The 20943-nt window shown below is 37.1% G+C and overlaps 2 protein-coding genes, 1 long non-coding RNA gene, 3 other non-coding genes and 1 pseudogene across 6 annotated transcripts; 4 read left to right on the top strand and 3 right to left on the bottom strand.

Annotated features, from left to right (window-relative positions):
• LOC137717426 (tubulin beta-7 chain-like) lies at nt 1-3159 on the bottom strand. The gene is made up of 3 exons (XM_068456792.1): nt 2422-3159; nt 1048-1317; nt 1-948 (listed from the first exon to the last, which is right to left on the bottom strand). Exons 1-3 carry the CDS (start codon nt 2819-2821, stop codon nt 269-271), a joined length of 1350 nt encoding a protein of 449 aa, XP_068312893.1. The 5' UTR covers nt 2822-3159; the 3' UTR covers nt 1-268.
• A 1116-nt stretch (nt 3160-4275) lies between these two features.
• LOC137717881 (uncharacterized) lies at nt 4276-7664 on the bottom strand (annotated as a pseudogene).
• A 1678-nt stretch (nt 7665-9342) lies between these two features.
• LOC137718910 (small nucleolar RNA Z161/Z228) lies at nt 9343-9432 on the top strand. Its single transcript, XR_011065989.1, has one exon. It is a non-coding gene; the product is annotated as a small nucleolar RNA Z161/Z228 (small nucleolar RNA).
• Nucleotides 9433-9645: 213 nt separating this feature from the next.
• LOC137718911 (small nucleolar RNA Z162) lies at nt 9646-9735 on the top strand. The gene has a single exon (XR_011065990.1). It is a non-coding gene; the product is annotated as a small nucleolar RNA Z162 (small nucleolar RNA).
• A 2253-nt stretch (nt 9736-11988) lies between these two features.
• LOC137718709 (uncharacterized) lies at nt 11989-12839 on the top strand. The gene is made up of 2 exons (XR_011065915.1): nt 11989-12155; nt 12657-12839. It is a non-coding gene; the product is annotated as an uncharacterized lncRNA (long non-coding RNA).
• Nucleotides 12840-15800: 2961 nt separating this feature from the next.
• Nucleotides 15801-20215, top strand: LOC137717894 (protein PSK SIMULATOR 2-like). Its single transcript, XM_068457396.1, has 13 exons — nt 15801-16148; nt 16259-16555; nt 16894-17219; nt 17314-17406; nt 17493-17586; nt 17668-17761; nt 17894-17991; nt 18161-18230; nt 18448-18551; nt 18646-18762; nt 18893-18969; nt 19130-19174; nt 19269-20215. Exons 2-13 carry the CDS (start codon nt 16304-16306, stop codon nt 19765-19767), a joined length of 1869 nt encoding a protein of 622 aa, XP_068313497.1. The 5' UTR covers nt 15801-16148; nt 16259-16303; the 3' UTR covers nt 19768-20215.
• A 545-nt stretch (nt 20216-20760) lies between these two features.
• LOC137718909 (small nucleolar RNA Z279/snoR105/snoR108) lies at nt 20761-20868 on the bottom strand. The gene has a single exon (XR_011065988.1). It is a non-coding gene; the product is annotated as a small nucleolar RNA Z279/snoR105/snoR108 (small nucleolar RNA).
• Nucleotides 20869-20943: the final 75 nt, after the last annotated feature.

Genomic DNA, 20943 nt, shown 5'->3' with positions numbered 1-20943 from the left:
GATGCAAAAATGACAATTTTATTCCATACTTGGAAAAGAACAATCACACAAAATCGTCTTACAAGATTATTTACTACTTGTAACTTAATCCAGCAAGGTGATAATCTTGCGTGATTAGCCGAGACAATAATCCACAAGCAAATACAAAAAAATGATAAACCAAAAACACAGATTTTACCATTTAAGTACACAAGCAAGTAATAAAGGACAGCCCTTCCATGTCAAACATCTCTTTCTTCCGGTCCTGATTTGTGATTGCCGGCATGTTCTAGTCCTCGTAATGCTCTTCGGCACCTTCCTCCTCGTACTCGCCCTCATCCTCCACGGTTGCATCTTGGTATTGCTGGTACTCGGCAACCAAATCATTCATGTTGCTCTCTGCTTCGGTGAACTCCATCTCGTCCATGCCTTCACCAGTGTACCAATGCAAAAAGGCCTTGCGCCGGAACATGGCTGTGAACTGCTCGCTCACTCTCCTGAACATCTCCTGGATTGATGTAGAGTTACCAACAAAGGTAGATGCCATTTTCAAACCCTTGGGAGGAATATCGCACACGCTTGACTTCACATTGTGAGGGATCCACTCAACGAAGTAGGACGAGTTCTTGTTCTGCACATTGATCATCTGTTCGTCCACCTCTTTGGTGCTCATCTTCCCCCTGAACATAGCTGAGGCTGTCAGGTAACGTCCGTGGCGAGGGTCAGCAGCGCACATCATGTTCTTGGCATCCCACATTTGCTGAGTCAGCTCCGGCACGGTAAGGAAGATGTACTGCTGGGATCCACGAGAGGTCAGAGGTGCAAACCCAACCATGAAGAAGTGAAGACGTGGAAATGGGATGAGATTCACGGCCAGCTTCCGGAGGTCCGAGTTCAACTGTCCAGGGAACCTTAGGCAGCATGTCACACCACTCATGGTTGCGGATATCAAATGGTTCAGGTCACCAACTGTAAACAGATATACAATTAAGTAAAACTAGAACCGGGCGCTATAAGACTACTTGTGTTACTTGCAACATTATTCAAAAGAATTAGATTGTCACTCACAGCTTGGGGTGCTGAGCTTTAGGGTCCTGAAGCAAATGTCATAAAGTGCCTCGTTGTCAAGAACCATGCATTCATCGGCGTTCTCAACCAGCTGGTGCACCGAAAGAGTGGCATTGTATGGTTCCACAACAGTGTCTGAGACCTTCGGTGAAGGGAAAACGGAGAATGTGAGCATCATCCTATCAGGGTATTCCTCCCTGATCTTTGATATGAGAAGGGTTCCCATTCCAGAACCAGTTCCTCCTCCAAGAGAGTGGCACACCTGAAAACCTGCCCCGTATTAAAAAAAAAAGACGATGTCAAGCAGCATATTAAACAAAAATGGAAATGGGCAAGTGAGGTTTGAAGATTTTATACGAACAAGGATCTAACATACAACCACAGATCCTCACAATAACAAATCAATGGTATAAGTCCCTATAACCCAAACGAATATAAGCTAAATGTTCCCATGTAAATACAAATCACTAATCCTCAAACAATTAAGCATGTTACAGAAAAGGGTTGAAAATTTTCTTACTGACATCTCAGATTTACTGCAATAGTTAATTTGCAAGAAGAACCGGAATGAGATCCACTCCAGACCTCTGTGTCTGCAATCCAAGGACCGAGAGATACGGACTGTTCAAGAGAGCTCAAATTTTTTTTAGTTTCTGTGAATCAGGCTAGTGGGATGGGTTAATAAGAACCATATGATTGAAATTAAGTGGCTCAAATCTCTCGGTCCACGGACTTAGAATACAGAGATCCGTAATGAATCTCAGTCCAAAAGAACCAAACACAACGTCGGTGTGGTAACATAGACTGTTGGGAAATCACAATCATGCAAAATAAAGTAAACAGATTCTTCATCTGTCTCCACTGAAGAACAAAAAACAAGGGGGACCACAAGCAAAAGCAGCCATATAAGGACAATTATACACATATATAATATATATGCGAGAAGTAGTACAGTTAACCACATGGCGGTGCTAGGAAAGCTGACGACGAATATATCAGATCCACGACGAATATATCAGATCCACAACCAAACAAAAAGTAAAGGACAAGATTAGAGTTTTGGACGAAGGATCTGACGATCCTAGCTTTGCAATGAGGTTATTGTTAAATATGTAATTAACAACGCTAATGAAAACGGTAATCAACTGAATCTTCAAGCATCAATGTTTATAATCTCGCAGAAAATCAATTCCGATTCAGAAGCATTTGGAAATCGGATTATCAAATCTTAAACGACGAACTAATAGAGCAACAGAAACAGTAATCAACTGAATAATCAATCAAGCATCAATACATTCAATGTAGCAGAAATTCAAATCCGATTGAGGAGCATTTTCATCTCATAATTCATGTCGAAATTCAAAGAAATTTTACCTTGAAGGCAATCACAATTCTCGGCCTCCTTGCGAACAACATCGAGAACGGAATCGATCAACTCAGCTCCTTCGGTATAATGTCCTTTCGCCCAGTTGTTGCCGGCGCCGGACTGGCCGAAGACGAAGTTGTCAGGGCGGAAAATCTGGCCGAAGGGGCCGGATCGGATGCTGTCCATGGTACCGGGCTCAAGATCCATGAGGACGGCGCGGGGGACGTACCTACCGCCGGAGGCCTCATTGTAGTAGACGTTGATCCTCTCGAGCTGGAGATCGGAGCCGGCGTCTCCGCGGTACCTTCCGGTAGGGTCAACCCCGTGCTCGTCGCAGATGACCTCCCAGAACTTGGAGCCGATCTGGTTGCCGCATTGGCCTCCCTGGATGTGCAGGATCTCTCTCATTGTCGCGACGGAGGTGCCGGAAACGAACCGAGATCTGCTGCTGCGCTTACAAGGGGTTTTGGGAGGAACGGCGAGAGGAGGAGAGAGACGAAGACACAGGAGAGAGTGTGTCCGAAGTCGGTGTTATGAAGGGGAAGGGGAGGAGAGAGAGAATCGGAGGTTAGGAAGGTAAATAATGGGCGGTGGGATATTTTTTTAATCAATGAGTCCGTTGGTTGCTCTGTGTGTGACAGCCAGACAGAGAGAGTAAGAACACCAACTTTCTCTCTCTTCCTTCACTCCGTCGCTCTGGCTGGCATGGGGTGCGCATGTTAATTCGGTGATCCCACCCGCCCGCGAAAAAGTTTTCCCGCGGGAAACGGTGTTAGAACTTAACCGTTGATAATGAGGTTTATCCGTTGAAGCCGACCGTATCATTGAGAAAAGCGAGATTTAATCCGTTGATTTCCTTTTTACTGTCATAGGACTGTGTTTGGGCGGACCAAAAAATTGTTTGGTCGTTTCCGAACAAGGGCGAAAAGGTTGACCATCCAGGACTGCCCAAATGTATTTTAACATGTGTTAGTGTACATCATATCTTAAAAGGACAATGTAAATATTTAACATAAATGTGCTGGAAAGGAACTCATTTTAATTTTTCGCACTAGACCACCAAAAACTCGAGGCCCTTCATTGATGTACATGCATTACGCTGTTAAATTGTATGATCCATCACATAAGATGGTTTTATTTAAAACATTTAAATTTAAATGTCCAGTTGAGTAGTGTATAGGGCATTGTTTAAAAAAAAAAAAAAAAAAAACACTCCAAATTTTAGTATCTTTTTGTCTTTTTGTATTTCTTTTGAGATTTTAATGATTATCATATACTACCAAAGGTACACTAATGTCAGGAGGATCTTCCAATTACATTTATTTATCGTATATTATGCAATTAAAAATTATTGTAAAATTTTTTATTTAAAATCGAATATAAACAGTATCTAACAAAAGTTTATTGCCAATGTACGATGAAAGAATGTGATAGAAGGATTCCCGAAAGCCTCACAATGAAGATCCAGCGAGGATCCTCCCTCACACTAATACAGAAGGATTCCCGAAAGTCTCACAAAGAAAATCCGGCGAGAATCCTCTCTCACACTAATGCACCATTGTAACAATTCTGTTCGGTGCTACCAATTTCTCAATTTTGTTGTGCGATCAGAGAAACTGCTCAGACGGCTCAAACATTGTCCTCCATAATCCATATGTAATCTTCTCGCAACATATACATTGACAATCCGACAAATAATAATAATATATAGTCTGAAAATCCATGTGTTGGGACCCAAATCTGACAATTTCAATTATATCCCCGATTCAGATCTTTAGACAATTTCCATGTGCCGTGCACGTAACTAAGATGCATGAAATTTTCTAAAATCTAACATGGGAAAAAGTAGGCAATTATAAAAGTTCAGGCGAGTAATCAGCTAAAATTAAAGTTCAGGAAAAAATCGGTAACTCCTTACAAGTTCGGAAAGAAATCGGCGAATACCTCATTTCCAATATACCCGTCTCAGATCCTGACAAAATATTTTAGTATTTTGAAGCATTTGGACTCTTACTAGATCTTGATCTGAGACGGCAAAGATTTCCAGATTAGAGTAATCATCGCTCCATTTCTCAGTTACTAAGACAAGTGACTATTTTCCCCATCCAAGCTCATGCCTAAGAACCAAAAGAGTTCAAAGCGATTACAAAAATTTACATGATTCGATTGGTGACGGACACGATGATACCGAACACTAACCGCGGCAATCTATGACACCCTAGTGCTGCGGTGGAGGCTCGTTGCAGTGCTTCTTGAAGTTCACAGCCTCGTCTGTCAAATGGTCGCTGAAAAGTGATCCCCGTCAGTGATATTGTTCAGATGCAAAAGTGGTGAATGAGTGATAACAATTTACAAAGGAACTCACCAAATTCGCTCGGCCATATGAGGTAATTCCCATCTAGGGCTCCAAGGAAATTCCGTTAGAGGAAGTGACTTGATCGGCACACCATGGTGGTTGAAATGCTACATCATTACGAGAATATAACCCCGTCAATTAAGAGTTTCATTTCAACTAGAAAACATGTATATGAAGACAATAATCGAAACAAACTGCACGTGTGTAGCAGCAGATATTCGTGATGAACTAGCCATATATATGGTTTAGTTTTGCTGTAATCATTAATGCATAGATTCGGATAATTATCCTTGCCTGGGAACTTTGAAGCATCAAAGAAGGCCTTTGCTTTGGAAACTGAGTTGAAATCGAAACATGAACCTATACAAAACAAAACGATCAGAAGCTTGGTCGCTTGAAAAGGGAAGATTAACTAGAGTGCAGTACCCAACTGTAGACATAAAACAACTGAAAATAGAACAAAAGTAACACCAGATAATGCGCAATAACAAAATAGAATGTAAAACTCTTGCTATTGACAGCAATAAACGACACGGAATCCATGTGAATTACTGCTAGATTAGTCAAAAAGCTTATAAGAAAGGTAGAAACAAAATATTATAGATCAAATGAGTTCTTAATTCTTAATCAATGACCCAGCACATGCTTTAGCTTAAAGGAATATTCCATACAAAGATGATACAGTGATGACCATATATACCAGGAACGTGAAAACTCCAGAAGCGGCAAGGAATGTTGCCTTTCTGCATAAGACCTGCCCAATTAGATATGAAAAATTAGTCTTAATGTTTCAAGAACTTTGCAGAGAGAAATACATGCCTAGGATGCCTACCGAATCAGCTTCCACTGGTCTTCCAAACTGAAGGGCTAATGCCTCAATGAAGCGCCTTCTAACATCAACCAAGGAGACTGCCTCCAAAACCTTAGTAACAAGACAATATATTCTTACAAATATGAAATATTTTGTATGTGAAAGCGCAAAATATAAACTCAAATGCAGCTGACCTGTTTCTCAAGGGATTCTTCAAGATGGGGAAGATATTCAGCCATGCACCTTTCAAGAGTAAGGAAAAAAAAATGAAACCCATAACGAACCAATAATAGTAGAGTATAAAGGACTAAGAATTTATAATTCAGAGGACTTAGACATACATTCCATTCAACCATGGAGGAAGTTTGACTTCATCAATGGAAAATAGAGTCTTCAACTCTGAGGTAGACACTAGTTTCAAGCGAGGAGCTGATGGAGTGGAGACAAATTTTTTCTCAACAGGATATACAATCTGCACAGCCCAAAATACACATCATTGAACACGATGTCCTGGATGAAAAGAAAAAAATGGGGGAAAAAGAATTCAAACTTTTTTTTTGGGGGGGGAGGGGTGACAGAGGGAAAGAGGAATCTCAACCTGCAAGTATATCTTCTGTTGATGTCTCCAGGGGTACACAGGCACCATCTTATTTATGTTCACGTCCAATAGAGGAACTGCAAATTTGACCTCCTCTGGCTACGCTAAAATTCAGAGGCATAAGGACCACATTTATAATCAGAAGCTACACAGCCAAGTTCTATTCAACACTGATCTTTCGATAGAGCCAATAACAAAAGTTGAACATGTTTTTTACCCAATCATAAATACCTTGTCAACTCCGGAACTCATCTGCATCTCAATGCCCTGAAGCAAAGTGTAAGGATTTAATAGCTAAGAAATATTTCATTAAATTAGATATTCATGAAAATGTTCCTCCTAGTTCATCCCTCACACGCAAAACAGACGTCTAGTAATATACAAAGAGTTTTAATTTTGAATTTCTCATGGTTGTTTGAAATATTACCTCGCGAGCAACAATCGTGCTAATTTCAAACTTCAACCTGTCGTCATCAACTTCAGCAACACGCTTCTTCTGGTAGGACATGTATTGATCCCTTTAAAATAGAACAACATTATTTCATTGAAAATTATGAGACTAGTTAGCTACATTATTCCCAAAAGAAATACAAAACTCCAAAGAAAATGTACAATCGAAAAATCCATCACCTCAGTTCATGAATGAGAAGCATAAGCTGTGTCGGGTCTCTGCTGTTCCAATCACTCAAACACTTCATGTGAAACTTTGAGTCCCCTTCTCCTTCATCGCGCGATACAAGAAACTGCTGAAATTTCTCATCATCAGGTCCGAATATAACATCGGGTGCAGAGAACGGAGACTCCGAATCAAATACAACATCCCCTACAACAAATCAAAACCCCACATTCTTAGCAATCGAAAACAATCAGTACCACATGAAACTACTTATTACAACAATCCACTCACATTTGATAACGTCTAGACAGTAGGAAATGACTATGGTGAACCGGTCGAGAAATCCCGGGTAGTACTTGCTGCCAGACCACTTGTTCTCAATCTGCAAAGCAAAATTGATTATGTAAAATGTCCTAAAAAAATCTTTTTGACAAAACCCTAGAGTGTACAGCAGCTCCGAGAAATCAGCTGATCATGCAACAAATGAAAACCCACGAACCCTAGATTGTTTTGGATTCCAAGAAAATGCCTCAGTAAACTATTACCGTCGGGGATGAATGAAATGAAATGAAATTTTGGAGTTAAATTTTCTCCGCTATTTGTTTTTGCAAAATTGGAAATGAAGCGGAGATGTTGGGTTTGGGAGGCATTACCTTGACGACGAGAGGGAAGTGAGTGAGGAGATAGTTGAGCTGGGCGGCGACGAGCGGCGGAACACTCTCCGACGACATGGTTGTCGCAGAGCGAAGAGACTGAGAATTAAGATTTTGTGGAAGTGAAATTCACCACCTGAACTGAATCATAGAGAAGGGAAGAGCTAAACGGCGCCGTACAGTGCAGCGTTACCAACACCATCCAGGTAAGATGCAACATTAGGCATCTACCTAATCATTGAAAGATACTAATGAGTGGTTGAGATTTATTCAAATAAGATTTAATTAAATCTCAATCTCTTATTTGTGAAAAATGAAAACTAATGAAAAATGTTTGAAAATTTTGAATTTTAATGATAAAGACAAAATAAAAGATAAAATAAAAGATAAAATAAAAGTCCTACGATTAACTTTTTAATGTTAAAATGTAATTTTTCGTTAAAATAAATAGTACCGAACATTTTTCGTTAAAATTTCATTATGAAAAATGATGTGCGACTGAAAATCATGCCACATTATAGTCCTATACTATATTCCAATGTGGATATTGAACCAGCCCACTAAGACCATCTCCAACAATGGGCTAAATGTCAAATTTCCCCCCTCAAACCATCTCCAATCCATGCTAAAACATTGGGCTAAATGTCAAATGTTAAAGTTGGGCTCCAGATTCAAATTTGATTTTTTAAAATATGTTATTTTAAAATACATTGAATCCAATGGCTGAGATCAAATATAATCAAATCTAACGGTAAAAAAAAAAGATCTAAAGGGTAAAATAATTAAAAACAATTATTTAACTCAAAATTCACCCAAAAACTCTATAAATACCTATGTATTTGTTCAAACATCCACACAAAACTCAAATTTCTCTTACAATTCTTCCAATTTATCTTTCTACTATTTCTTTCCATTTCCAAATTGTTCAACATGGCAATAGAGCATATTAGAGGTCGTAATTGGACTTGTGAGGAAGATGTTGCTCTATGCTTGGCATGGGTTTCTGTTAGCGAAGATGGTGCAGTTGGCACTAATCAAAATGGTGCACTTGGCACTATGCTTGCCATACTACACCTTCTTTTATCACCCATTGATGAGATATTGAGGATTTTTAGGAAACAAAAACTCTTTGAAAGTTGAAATATGGGTGAATATAGAGGATAATTGAAGGTTGAAAGGTTGTGTGATCAACAAATATTGGACATATGTTTATATAGAGGATGATTTCTGAAAGTTTGGTGGTGAATGGTTGGTGAAAGTTGAAAGTTTGGTGTTTATATAGTTGGTGAAAGTTGAAAGTTTGGTGTTCAACGGTTGGTGAATTGAAAATTTGGTGTTGAAAGGTTGGTGAATTGAAAGTTAGCCCAGAGTTGAAAGATTGGTAAAAGTTGACGGCTTGCTTTGTGGGAAATTTAGTGATTTTTCAATATTTATCGGAATTTAAATTTTTTTAGATTCAAATGTTTATAAAATTAATTTACGACAATCTACATATTTATTTTTTAAAAAAATTTTAATTTAAGAAAAAAAATAGCCTAAGTTCATTCTTTAATAATCCCGGGCTAAAATTTTAGGCCAGAACGGTTGGAGTAGAAAAGTTGTTTCTGGGCTAAAAGCTAAATTTTCCAGGCTAAAATATTTGGCTTTTAGCCCAACCATTGGAGATGGTCTAAGGACAGAATTGCGAGTCCAGATCCAAATAAAAGGGCAAAACCGGCAACGCGAAAGTATGAAAACCCTAATAAAGTTTCAGTCTCCATTTATTAAATCGTCACGCCGCGGCCTCCTCTTCTTCAACCGAAAACGCCAGAGCCTCTTTCTCCTTCTTCCCCATTCTGTTTTTCTTTTCTTTTTGTTCTTTTTTTTATAATTAGTATTTGTGGACAATTAGTAGGAAATCAGATGATGAATTTGGATTAATCATCTCACGACGGTCGTCTGAGACTCAGTGTCGAAGCTGAAACGATCCTTTACTTCTGATGGTTTCTAAACCTGTAATCTCTTTTTTTTTTTTTTTTTATATATAATTTTTCTTATTATTTTTGTATGAATTCGTCTTAGTTTTTCACTTTGATTTTATTGAGAAATTAAAATTAATTACCTTAACCCGCCATTGCTTTTGCTTGTGAACTTATATTTAGATTAATGTATTTTTAAAATATGAAATCTTTGAGTTTTTTTACTTTTTTGTAAATTGAAGAGGCACGATGAGGAGTAATTATAGTAGTGGTATGAGATTTCATATATCGATGACTAATAATTTTAGTCCTTTTCATTCTGAGTGCCTTTATCCTTCTTTTAATCGAATTGCGGGAAATTTTAATTTCTTGGTCAAGAACCCTAATGTAGCTTCTTCAGCGAGAAATATATGATTGTAAATTTAATCAAGATGTTTCATCTCCAGTTTCAGATCAATGAGCCTAGAGTCGAGTTTACATATAATTATGCTCATCTTGCTTCTGTAAAAAGTACTTCTATTCGGAAGTGTTTTGTTGCTGTAAGTGTTAAAAATCGAAGTGTTATTTTTTTTACATGAAAGTATTTGAAAGCGTTTTTTATAACTTTGGAAATATTTTTAAGAGAAATTTTGTTTAAACCTATTTATCTTATATCTACGTTTTACTCATATTTCCTGCATAGGTCATATAGCTTATTAAGTCTTATTGGGTTTCCTAGTCTGTTATTGGGTTCCATGGTCTTTTGTCACAGATCATCTCCACCACTGTACTTCTTCTAACCCTCATATTTAAATTACAAAGCATATAATAATCAATGCATACCTCATTATCTAATATGTAGAATATAAAAAGAATTACAATAAAATGTTCAGCTTACAAACCGTTGGTTCATAGCACATAAAAGTTCTAATTAAGCACATAAAATAAATAATACAAACCATTATTTCATAGCATATATAGGATTTAGGGAAATTCTAACTCCTCAATACTCTGAGTTCCTTAGTTTATTTTGTGGATCTTAAATTAATTTTTGGATAGACATTATTTGTAGAGAATGGTTGTTTGTTTTTTTATTTCTTTCTTTGAAATGGGTGAGAAATGATTGGTTTAGTAATTTCAAATTGGAAGCCTTGGCAAAAGGGTTGTTTTGTGCAAGAAGTGGAGGGATGAGTGTTTTTATAAAAAAATGCTAGTGAAGAGGTTGCATATTAGTTAGAATCTCTTGAGAGAATCATTTAAGGTAATGATAGTCAATAATAAGCTATATGACCCATTTAGAAGAAGTTTTCTAACTTCTTAATACTCTTTGAATGATAAATTTAAGATAATGATAGCAACTAATAAGTTTAGTTGGAATCTCTCTTCATCATGCATGACAAATTTATTATTGAAAATTCTAACTCTTCAATACTCTTTGAGTTTCCTAGTCTATTTATTGGATCTTCAATAAACTCTTGAATAGACATTATTTGTAGAGAATGGTTGCTTGTTTTTTTTTCTTTCTTTGAAATAGGAAAGAAATGTTTGGTTTAGTGATTTCAAATTGAAAGTGTTGGCCAAAGGGTTGGCTATGTACAAGAAGTGGAGGGATGGAGGGCTTTATATAAGAATGTTAGCGAAGAGGTTGCATTTAGTTTAGTTAACCTCTTCGCTAACATTGTTATATAAAGCCTCCCATCCCTCCACTTCTCGCACAGAACCAACCCTTTGGCCAATGCTTCCAATTTGAAGTCACTAAACCAACCATTTCTCTCCCATTTCAAAGAAAGAAAAAAAAAACAACAATCATTCTCTACCAATAATGTCTCTCCAATAGTTCATTCAAGATCCTTAAAATAGACTAGGAATTCAAAGAGTATTGAGTAGTTCGAATTTCCAATAATAAATCTGTCATGCATGATAGAGATACCAACTAAACTTATTACTGGTTGTCATTACCTTAAATCTGTCATTCAAAGAGTATTGAGGAGTTAGAACATTTCTTCTACATGGGTTATGTAGCTTATTACTGGTTGTCATTAGCTTAAACCTTTAATAATTCTCTAATGCATGTTGAAGAGAGATTTCAACTAAACTAAATGCAACTTCTTCACTAAAATTCTTATATAAATCCCCATCCCTCCACTTCTTGCACAGAACCAACCTTTTGGCCAAAGCTTCCAATTTGAAATCACTAAACCAACCATTTCTCTCCTATCTCAAAGAAAGGAAAAAAAAAAAAAACAACCTCCAACCATTCTCTACAAATAATGTCTATCCAAGAGTTCATTCAAGATCCACAAAATAGACTAGAGAACTCAAAGAGTATTGAGGATTTAGAATTTCCCTAAACCCTATATATGCTTGAAATAATGTTTTGTATTATTTATTTTGTATGCTTCATTAGAAATGTACTATGAAACAAAACAACAGTTTGTTAGTTGAACACTTTCTTGTAATTCTTCTTATATTCTAAGTATAATGTTTTAGATAATGAAGTATGTATTGATTATTATACATGCTTCGTAATTTGGATTTGGATATTTTCCCCCTGGGTATGAGGGTTAGAAGTACAGTGGTGGAGAATGATCTGTCATCTCTTTTGTAGCAATCCATGTCTCCGCAGCAAGCCTTCTTCCCACGTATATATATGGAGAGAGTGTAAATGCCTGCCAATATGGAGAGAGTGTTCACAATCACATGTCAATATTTTAAGAGGCGAGACTTTGATTTGAAGGCCCTGATCGAACTACTATTCTTCCTAACGAAGTGTAAGACACCTCCCATTTAATATCACTATTTGTACAAGTATTTTACGATTATGAAGCCACTGCCCTTACAAATTGTGTATTCTCGATGTTTCTCAATATCTCTCTCAATTCGAAAATCTAGAATTTGAATTCATGTCCTTTCATTGAATCCTCCTACATTGAATTGATTTATCCTAAAGATTTCGTTTCAGTTGGAATTTAGTTATTCACCATGTAAGACAATCCCCGCTAAACGTCCATGACTAAATGATTAAAGTGCCCAACTCATAATTGTCCCACGTATCTATACTGTCATTGTGCATTTTATGGAACCTTCTCTTAGCAAAGCTTTTTCTTTTCTTTCTAAGTTGAAAGTATTACAGTTGTGGAAATCGTTTAGAGAAAATAGTGTTGTTATCCAAAAAGAACAGAGAAAAAAGTACAGCAAGTCTGCAATACAACGATTTATGCCCCACCACCTCCTCTGAATTCTACCTGTTTGGGCATGTTTTCACATTTTAGGTGATGGAGCATCCTCAAACCGTTTAATTAAGTAAGGTGGTGCAGGCAAATAATTCTTTCCAAGAGTCTGTTGTTACCAAGTCCGACCCCTCAAAGACAATTCGGCAGTGGAGGGATCTTCAAGAGTACATAAATGTGATGTACAATGGCAAACTGCTAATGGTTAGTGAATGTGTATTTCAAGTTCTAAGTATTTTAATGCTTAGTTCTAGAGTGACGCAAATGACAACAAAATATTCTCCTGAGTTCATTAACAAGTAACGCTTGTTAGAAACCCTTGTTGCATGAAAGCCTTAGCGGCCCTCATTTATAATTTTAGCGGAGAAGACTTCTTATCAATTTGTTGGACATGAAACAAATGCCTGCAATATGAGAAAAAAGCTTCCATGACAGTGTCCATTTAGAAGACATAGCAACAAGGTTTACTAGTAAGCTGACTTGTTAGTTTTAATAATTTATGCAAGTAGTCAACTCCCAAATAATGGTTCAAACAAGCAAATATATCAGCTGAAAACCTACGCTGAAATTTTAAAAGAGGGCTGATAAGGGTTTTTAGCAAGCTGATTCATTGATGAACTCGAAAAAATATTTTGGTATTATTTGGGTGGATTTTGCCGGAAATAATAAAAGAGTGCATTGGTGTGCTAGTTTTGAAGTTGTGGGGTGTAAAGATAAAAACATAAAGATTTATTTTTATTTATTTTCTTATTCTTTTATTAAAAAGGGTTATTTCAACCGAACAAGTTCGTTCGAGAGAGAGAGAGAGAGAGAGAGAGAGAAGAGTGATGAAATATAACGAACATGACTAGAAGATACTGCACCAGTGGTCTACGAAACTGTTGATGGGCTTGGCCAGATGTGGTTGACCTGGTTGGGCTCATAGGGTCCAAACATCTAACTTGTTTGCCGTTGGATGATAATAACATTTGTCAGATCTCAATGGTCTGGATCTAAAGATGTTTCTAAAGCGCCATTATGGTTTTTTATTTATTAATTTTTTTTGGGTTGGAAGAACTGTTATGATGTAGTTTTAATCGTCTGACAAATATTTTTAGTCTTGTAGATTTGCTTAGACCATCTCTCATAATGTTGCGTTAATCAAGGAAGCAGGACCAAATAAACCTCTAGAAAAATCATAAGTGGTCCAAACTGTTATTCTACGTACTTGTAAAGAACTCAAACTTGACAACAGTATGATAATACAATATGATGACAAGCGTTGCAGTTGTTATTGATCTTCATATGATATGGAATCGTGAGATTTAGGAGGTATGGGCTTCTAACAATCTCACTAATAAAAAATTAATGTTTCTCGCAACAGATTTTATGCCACCTGAAAGCTTGTTATTGGTTAATCGGCTGAAAATCGTTTCATTGTTATCTAATCATGGTGACTAGGATGCCCCATGGGTCTAGGACTCTAGATTCTAGAACCAAGCTCAACCTGAGAATGACAAGTATACATGGAGAACCAATCAAATCGTGACAAATGTCGATAACCAGTTGTTTAAACTTAAAATATATCATAGGATCATAATATTCATTTATTATATATCGTGCGGTTATAAATTATTTTAATTTTTTTTATTTAAAATTGAACACAAACAGTACCTGATAAAAATGGACCTCACGATGTACAATGAACAAATACGATTTACGGATTGTCATAATCCTCACAAAGAGGATTCGGAAATAACCCTGATGGATGGGGAAGTAAACGCAACGTAAGTAATAGTTCGATACAACGTGGCCAAAAACAAGAAGCCGAAAGGAACATGTCGAAATCGTGGTTCAAACTTCAAACTTGGAAACCGACTTGTTGTCCAACGCTGCAACAAGCATCTTAAAAAAATCTTTTCCTCCTGCCTGAATGTTTCATGCACTTGGAATAATTAAATCCTTCTTGATCATCAAATCGTTGACAAATCAAATATTGACTTGAACACCACAGTGGTTCTAGTTCAAGATTGTCATATTTCATTTAACAACCCAACATTTTGACACTAAAGACATCCACACAACATAATTCAAAAGTTTTAATGTGTGATTGTTTTATATTATCCCGATACTCATCTGGTGTGGTTCATTGCACAAGGTGAGATAGTCGTCAGTGTTGCTTGACTTTATCATTATTCACATGAGATTGTATACAGGGGCGGATATACTTTGGAATCAAGATGGTTTTTGGAACCATTCAAAGTTTGGGAAATGTAGATGCGAAGATTATTTGAGGATTTTTTGAATGTTTGATATGTGTACATTATTCTACCACCAAGTGTTTGATGTAATGTCTATTAGGCATATCTTGATGGGTTGCGTCGACAATACTTAACAAATTTTCTTGACATCAATCATTAGATTGCTTCGACATGTGTTGATATCTGATGACATGTGCGCAATATAGTTTGGTTAACGATAACAAGCCCACCAAGTATTCCATGAAATGCCTTAGTAAATAAACTGACTTTTTTATTTTTTATGCGCTTCAAGTCTTGTTTCTATTTCAAAAACTTGAACATTTAACATTGGAACCCCCAAAGTTCAAATCATGAATCCACCACTGACTGCATAGAGCTATGTAGAACCAAAATACATGAAATCATTGTTTTTGTGAGAAATCGCTTCCTAGTTATTTGTTCTTCCATATCCACACAAGTTTTTATGACATTTTCGAGTCTAATTTTTTTCGATTTTGACACATTTACTTGACAAGATTGAGGGAGGGAAGTAAGGAATTGGAGAACATGAAACCAATTCCTTTTCCAACTATGAATTTCCTTTCTTTCTAATATCCCTTCATTGATTTTTTAAAGAATACAATCATAAAATAAGATCATCTTTAAATCTCGTAATCCGAAATTGACGATGAAAAAATTCGGATAACTCATTTTAAATCTTACTATTCCTATTAACCTGTTACATGAACCTACCTTACACAAACAAAAAACCTAAATCTCTTTCGCCCCCTCTCTTGAACAGTCCAGATATTTTGTTCCGTTGATTTGAGTTGCGAGATTAGGACAGGATCTGAATTGGTAAACGAAAAAGATGGCAATGACACGTCAGGCGAGACAAAGAGGAAAAAGAGGCAGACAAAGTAGGCGGGGACTTTGACATTTCCATATTATTTTTCCCTCCACCATCCAATCACGCATTTATTCATTCATAATATCAAATTTAAAATTCAAATTTTCATAGTATCAACTGCTAATCCACATTTCATACCCAAGAATTTCCCAAAATTCAAATCCAATTCTCGCAATTTCATACCAGTCAAGATATTCCCAATTTTCACACGAGATTTCCGGTTTTCCTAATCACGCGTTTATTCCCGTAGAAAATTCTCACCATTTTTTTTTCAGTCAAACATATTAACTCTAGAATTTCTACTCTCTTTCCTTTTCAACTCTCTGCATTTGTTTTCTTGATTGATAAACGGTGTTTGGTTGCTGAGAAAATTACTGGGTTCTCAAGGATCATCTCTGCAAAAAGGTATGTTGGTTGGTTGGTTCATGTTTTTTATTTGTTAGTTTGTGTTTGGTTGCCGAGAAAACCAAGAAGGAAATCAGAGCTTGTGAACTGAGTTTTGTTTGCTTATTCAGGTGTAATTGGAAAGCTCTTGTGGGTTTTTTGAATTGGGGCAAACGATGGGTGGGGTGTGCTCGGGCGGGGTGCCTGGTATGGAAAATCCCGATCACGGCGGAGGGAAAAGTGCTGGATTTTCCGGGAAACTCAGGTCGGTGAAGAGCATCGGCAAGAACAAGGAGAATTCTAGTCCTTCGTTTTCCGAAGGAATTGCTCCGCGGAAAACACCGAACAGGTTTGATTCCGGCGAGCTGCAGTCTTCAGTTTCCCGCGAATTGAAGCCCTCAACTCCGGCTAGGACTGCTATTAGCAAGGTATCGATTGCTTTAGTTTTGTACTGGAATGGTTTAGGGAAATACTAACTTGGAAAATGTTGGAAGCACTTCTGCTAGAAGTGATTTTGGTATAATCATGTCGAGATTTTTATTAAAAACCCAAGTACTTCCCGGAAAAACACTTGGAAGTACTTTCTCAATGCTTATCCATAAGCCGCTTCTTACGACCCATATATGCTTTTAAGTGTTGATGTCAAATGTAGTGATAAGAGCTGTTGGTTGTCAGATAACACTTTTAGTCACTTAAGTAGAAGCACTCTTGAAAAAACTTTTATATTTGTGGCATTATTGCTTTAATGTTGTGTTTTCTATGGTAGGTTACCCCGAAGAACTCGTTCATAGGAAAGGCTGGCATTGTTGGCCTGGAGAGGGCAGTAGATGTTTTGGATACGCTCGGAAGTAGCATGTCGAATTTGACTGTCAATAGCGGATTTCTTACTGGCGGGGTGTCTAGAGGCATTAGGATCTCTATATTGTCGTTTGAAGTAGCTAATACAATCACCAAAGGTGCAAACTTGTTGCAATCTCTATCAGACGAAAACGTCCAGTTTCTAAAGAAAGATGTTCTACATTCGGAAGCTGTACAAAAATTAGTTTCTAAAGATATGAAGGAGTTGCTACGCATTGCCGCTTCTGACAAAAGGTGGTTGTTGTGTAGAGAAGAGGTTGAATTTAGTTGAAGCTATTCATTGCCTTCTGTTATGTTACCCTTTTTTTTTTTGCATGCGCGCCTGTAGGGAAGAGCTTGATGTTTTCGCACGTGAAGTAATAAGGTTTGGAGACTTGTGTAAAGACCCACAGTGGCATAGCCTGGGTCGATACTTGTCAAGGTGGGTTGATTTGTGAGAATTATGCTGCTGCGATTATATTGATGAATTTCTGCCATTTTAATATCTTCTGTGAATTGGAATTTCAGACTAGATTCAGATGATGATTTAGGGTACGAACAACTAAGATCAGAGGTAGACATGACGATGCAGGAATTGACCACTCTTGCTCAGCATACTTCTGTAAGTTGGAGATTCATAACAACCAACAATTTGTATATATTGAAGTCAACTTGAAGAGACTAATTTTATCGACATTTGTAGGAATTATACCATGAGTTAAATGCACTAGACAGATTTGAACAAGATTACCGGAGAAAGGTAGAGGAAGCAAAAACCTTGCATCTCCCTCCAAGAGGTTCGTCGATTTTTGTTTTTGGTTTGCTTTCTGTTTTGGGGTTTCAGCGAGTGCCATCCTTTGAGTATTTGAATAGTCTAGCTTATAACATCGAAAGACATTTATGGATGCTTTTTTTCTTTGTATTTTCAGGAGAGACTCTGATGATGTTGTTAAGTGATGTAAAACAACAAAGAAAGATTGTAAGAAGCTTGAAAAAGAAATCTCTTTGGTCTAAAAATTTGGATCAGGTACCATCGTCAAACACTTTTCAAATTGCATAATTCTTTCCTACCATTTGCTAAAATTATTCAAAACAATGCACAGCGATGGTTCATTATTTGCCTTCGACGGGGCACAATAGGATTTCATTAGTATTCATCTTCCCTTATTGCTATCACATTGTATTTTTCTTTGCAGATTGTCGAGAAACTTGTTGATATTGTTACCTATACACATCAAGCAATCTTGGAAGCATTTGGACATAATGGTAGGAGCAGTCTCTCTCTCCGACATAATGCCTTAGTGGATGTCGAGGAATTGTTCATAAGAGCTTTCTTCGTCATGCCTCAAACATACTGAACAACTTGAGCCTGCGTTATCACTTAGTCGATTACAAGCTTACTTACGATATAGCTGGCAGTTTCAGTTTCCGCACTCTCCATAATGTGCTTTTTTAATCTTGTACATTATGATTTCTATTACAGGTCTGACTTTGGTTAGTGCGGACAAGAGCAAAGATCCTCAAAGACTAGGAGTAGCTGGTCTTGCGCTACACTACGCTAACATGATCAACCAAATTGATAACATTGTAAGCTTAATTCTCCATTTCCATATCTTGCGTTTCGTATACTTGGTATACATTTGCAAAATAAAATGTGCTCATGAATGATTAATCCTAATAGGCGTCCCGACCAACCTCCCTCCCACCAAACACACGGGACACATTATATCAAGGTCTACCAATTACTGTTAAACAAGCTTTACGATCCCGATTGCAGACTCTTGATGCCAAGGAAGAGGTATCACAATGCATTTAACACACATGTGTCCATTATTTTATATTGTAGATTCCTCATTAGATTTTGGTTTTTTATCTTGGAGCTTCAGCATTCCAATCGTCTTATCCTTTTTTATGTTGCGCTTCTGCAGCTCTCTGTTCCTCGGGTCAAGGAAGAAATGGAAAAGACTCTCCATTGGCTTGTTCCAGTTTCCACAAATACGACCAAGTACGTTCTGTAGCATGCTAATCGGAAGTTCCTGTCAATGCTTTGGCCGTGTTTGTTTTCATTCTTTTGAACCAAACTCCGCAAAGAAATTTATTACGCGTTGTCGGTACTGTCTTACTTCCACTAATCTCTGTTTTCCTGATGTTGCAATTTGTGGCAGAGCACATCAAGGCTTCGGGTGGGTTGGAGAATGGGCAAATTCTGGGTCAGTCAAGGCCCCTCTCTCGCACTCTCTCAATATTTTCGAACCTCAATCGAAGCGATTAAATCCAATTCTGACAGTGTTTTCTGTTTTACAGTCCTGAGTTTGGTAAGAACGGATCCTCACAAGTTAACCTGATCCGCCTCCAGACGCTATATCACGCAGACAAGCAGAAGACGGATCTCTACATCCTCGAACTAGTCACATGGCTTCACCATCTGATCAACCTTGTAAGACAAGGAGATCATGGCGTGAAGCCTTTGCATACGCGGTCTCCAACTCGTAAAGGGTTGGACATTCACTCCAACATGCAGCAGTTTCTAACCAAGACCTACGACACCAAGTCCCAAAAAGTCCAACTCTCGGAAGAAGACCGAAACCTGTTAGACGAGGTGATCGGGAGAATGAGAAGGGTTCCCGGGATCAGTAAGAGTCAGGAGTTTTCGATTGCCGAGAGGAAAAGAAGAGGAGTTTTGGCTTTGAGCAAGAGCACGGGGAGTTCCCCTTCAAGGGAGCTGGGTTCAAGGTGTAGAAACTTGCTTAAGCGAAAGAGTAATGCTTTGGATGTCATGGACGGCTTAGATTCAATATACTGAGAGTCTTCAGTTTCAAATTTTTTATAAATATTTATATTTCTCTGTATATAATCTTCAGATGATTAGGGTTATTGTATATATGTACCACCTATACAGAAATGGAGTTATTTTATGTAGCTCATGAGACTGACTTATATACGGAAAAATTAATGTGATACTGAAATACGATTATATGTTAATTACTGTTGTCTTATTGATATATAAGTAGTTTGTACTCATGGACTTCCTTAAGTGTTGGAAGTGTTGGTCGATCAGTTGAGATCTAAAATGATAACAATTCGATTGGAAATGCTATTAAAATGATTAAAATCATTTGGTTAAAATGTTTTTTAAAATGATTCTTAGTAAAATAGTAAGTGAATTTTGAAAAAACGCTTTATTGCTTTGTGCGAATCACGTAACTAGTGTTTTTTACGGAAAATACTTTTAAATGGTTTTGGAAACAAAAAATATTTTTTCTAAACGTTTTCAGTCATTTTAGTAGTCCAAACAAGCCCTAAAACACCTTTGGTTTGTTTGGGGTGGCCTCTATAAGGATTAGAAGATAACCAAAAATGCTTTTATCTATGTTTTAACAAAAACTAAAACTTCTTTAGAATTTTACCAAATCTTTTTACATGTTCATATCAAAGCTTGAAGGCACTACTTACAGAAATGGAATAGTTATTTGCGAACAATTATAAATAGAGAATTTTAACGAAAAAACCCTCAGTACTATTAATTTTTTTACTAAATAATTAATTTTGATATCATTCACTTTACCCTTTATTTTAACAAACATTTTTTATTAGTTTTCTTTTATAAAAAAAATCTTCCTAGAAAGTAATTTAATAATCATTTTATTTTCAATTTTATTAACTTTCTAAATTTGTGTTATTATTTTTTATAATTGTTTTTCTTTTTGGAAAAGTTGTAACCGAAAGCCAAATTTAAAACAGTTTTGCTACTGAATTTTGGTGTTTGGGGGCGTTTTAAGAAAGAAATAAAGAAATGGGGATCAGATGGTAAAAGAGGAGAGTGTCCAATTGTCGTAACAGGCTTTAGGGCGGACACCCATCTCTCGCATTTTAATTTGCGAATTATGACCACTCATCATATCCCGTTTCTGCCTGAAGGATCATGCCATTTACTTTAGTTGTCCGGCCAATTTATCCACTCCGCTTCAACCAATCTTGG

The sequence above is a fragment of the Pyrus communis genome, chromosome 15, assembly GCF_963583255.1.
Source record: "Pyrus communis chromosome 15, drPyrComm1.1, whole genome shotgun sequence".
NCBI classification, from domain to species: Eukaryota; Viridiplantae; Streptophyta; class Magnoliopsida; order Rosales; family Rosaceae; genus Pyrus; species Pyrus communis.
The sequence above is the reverse complement of the archived record's forward strand: the minus strand, read 5'-3'. Positions and strand labels throughout refer to the sequence as shown.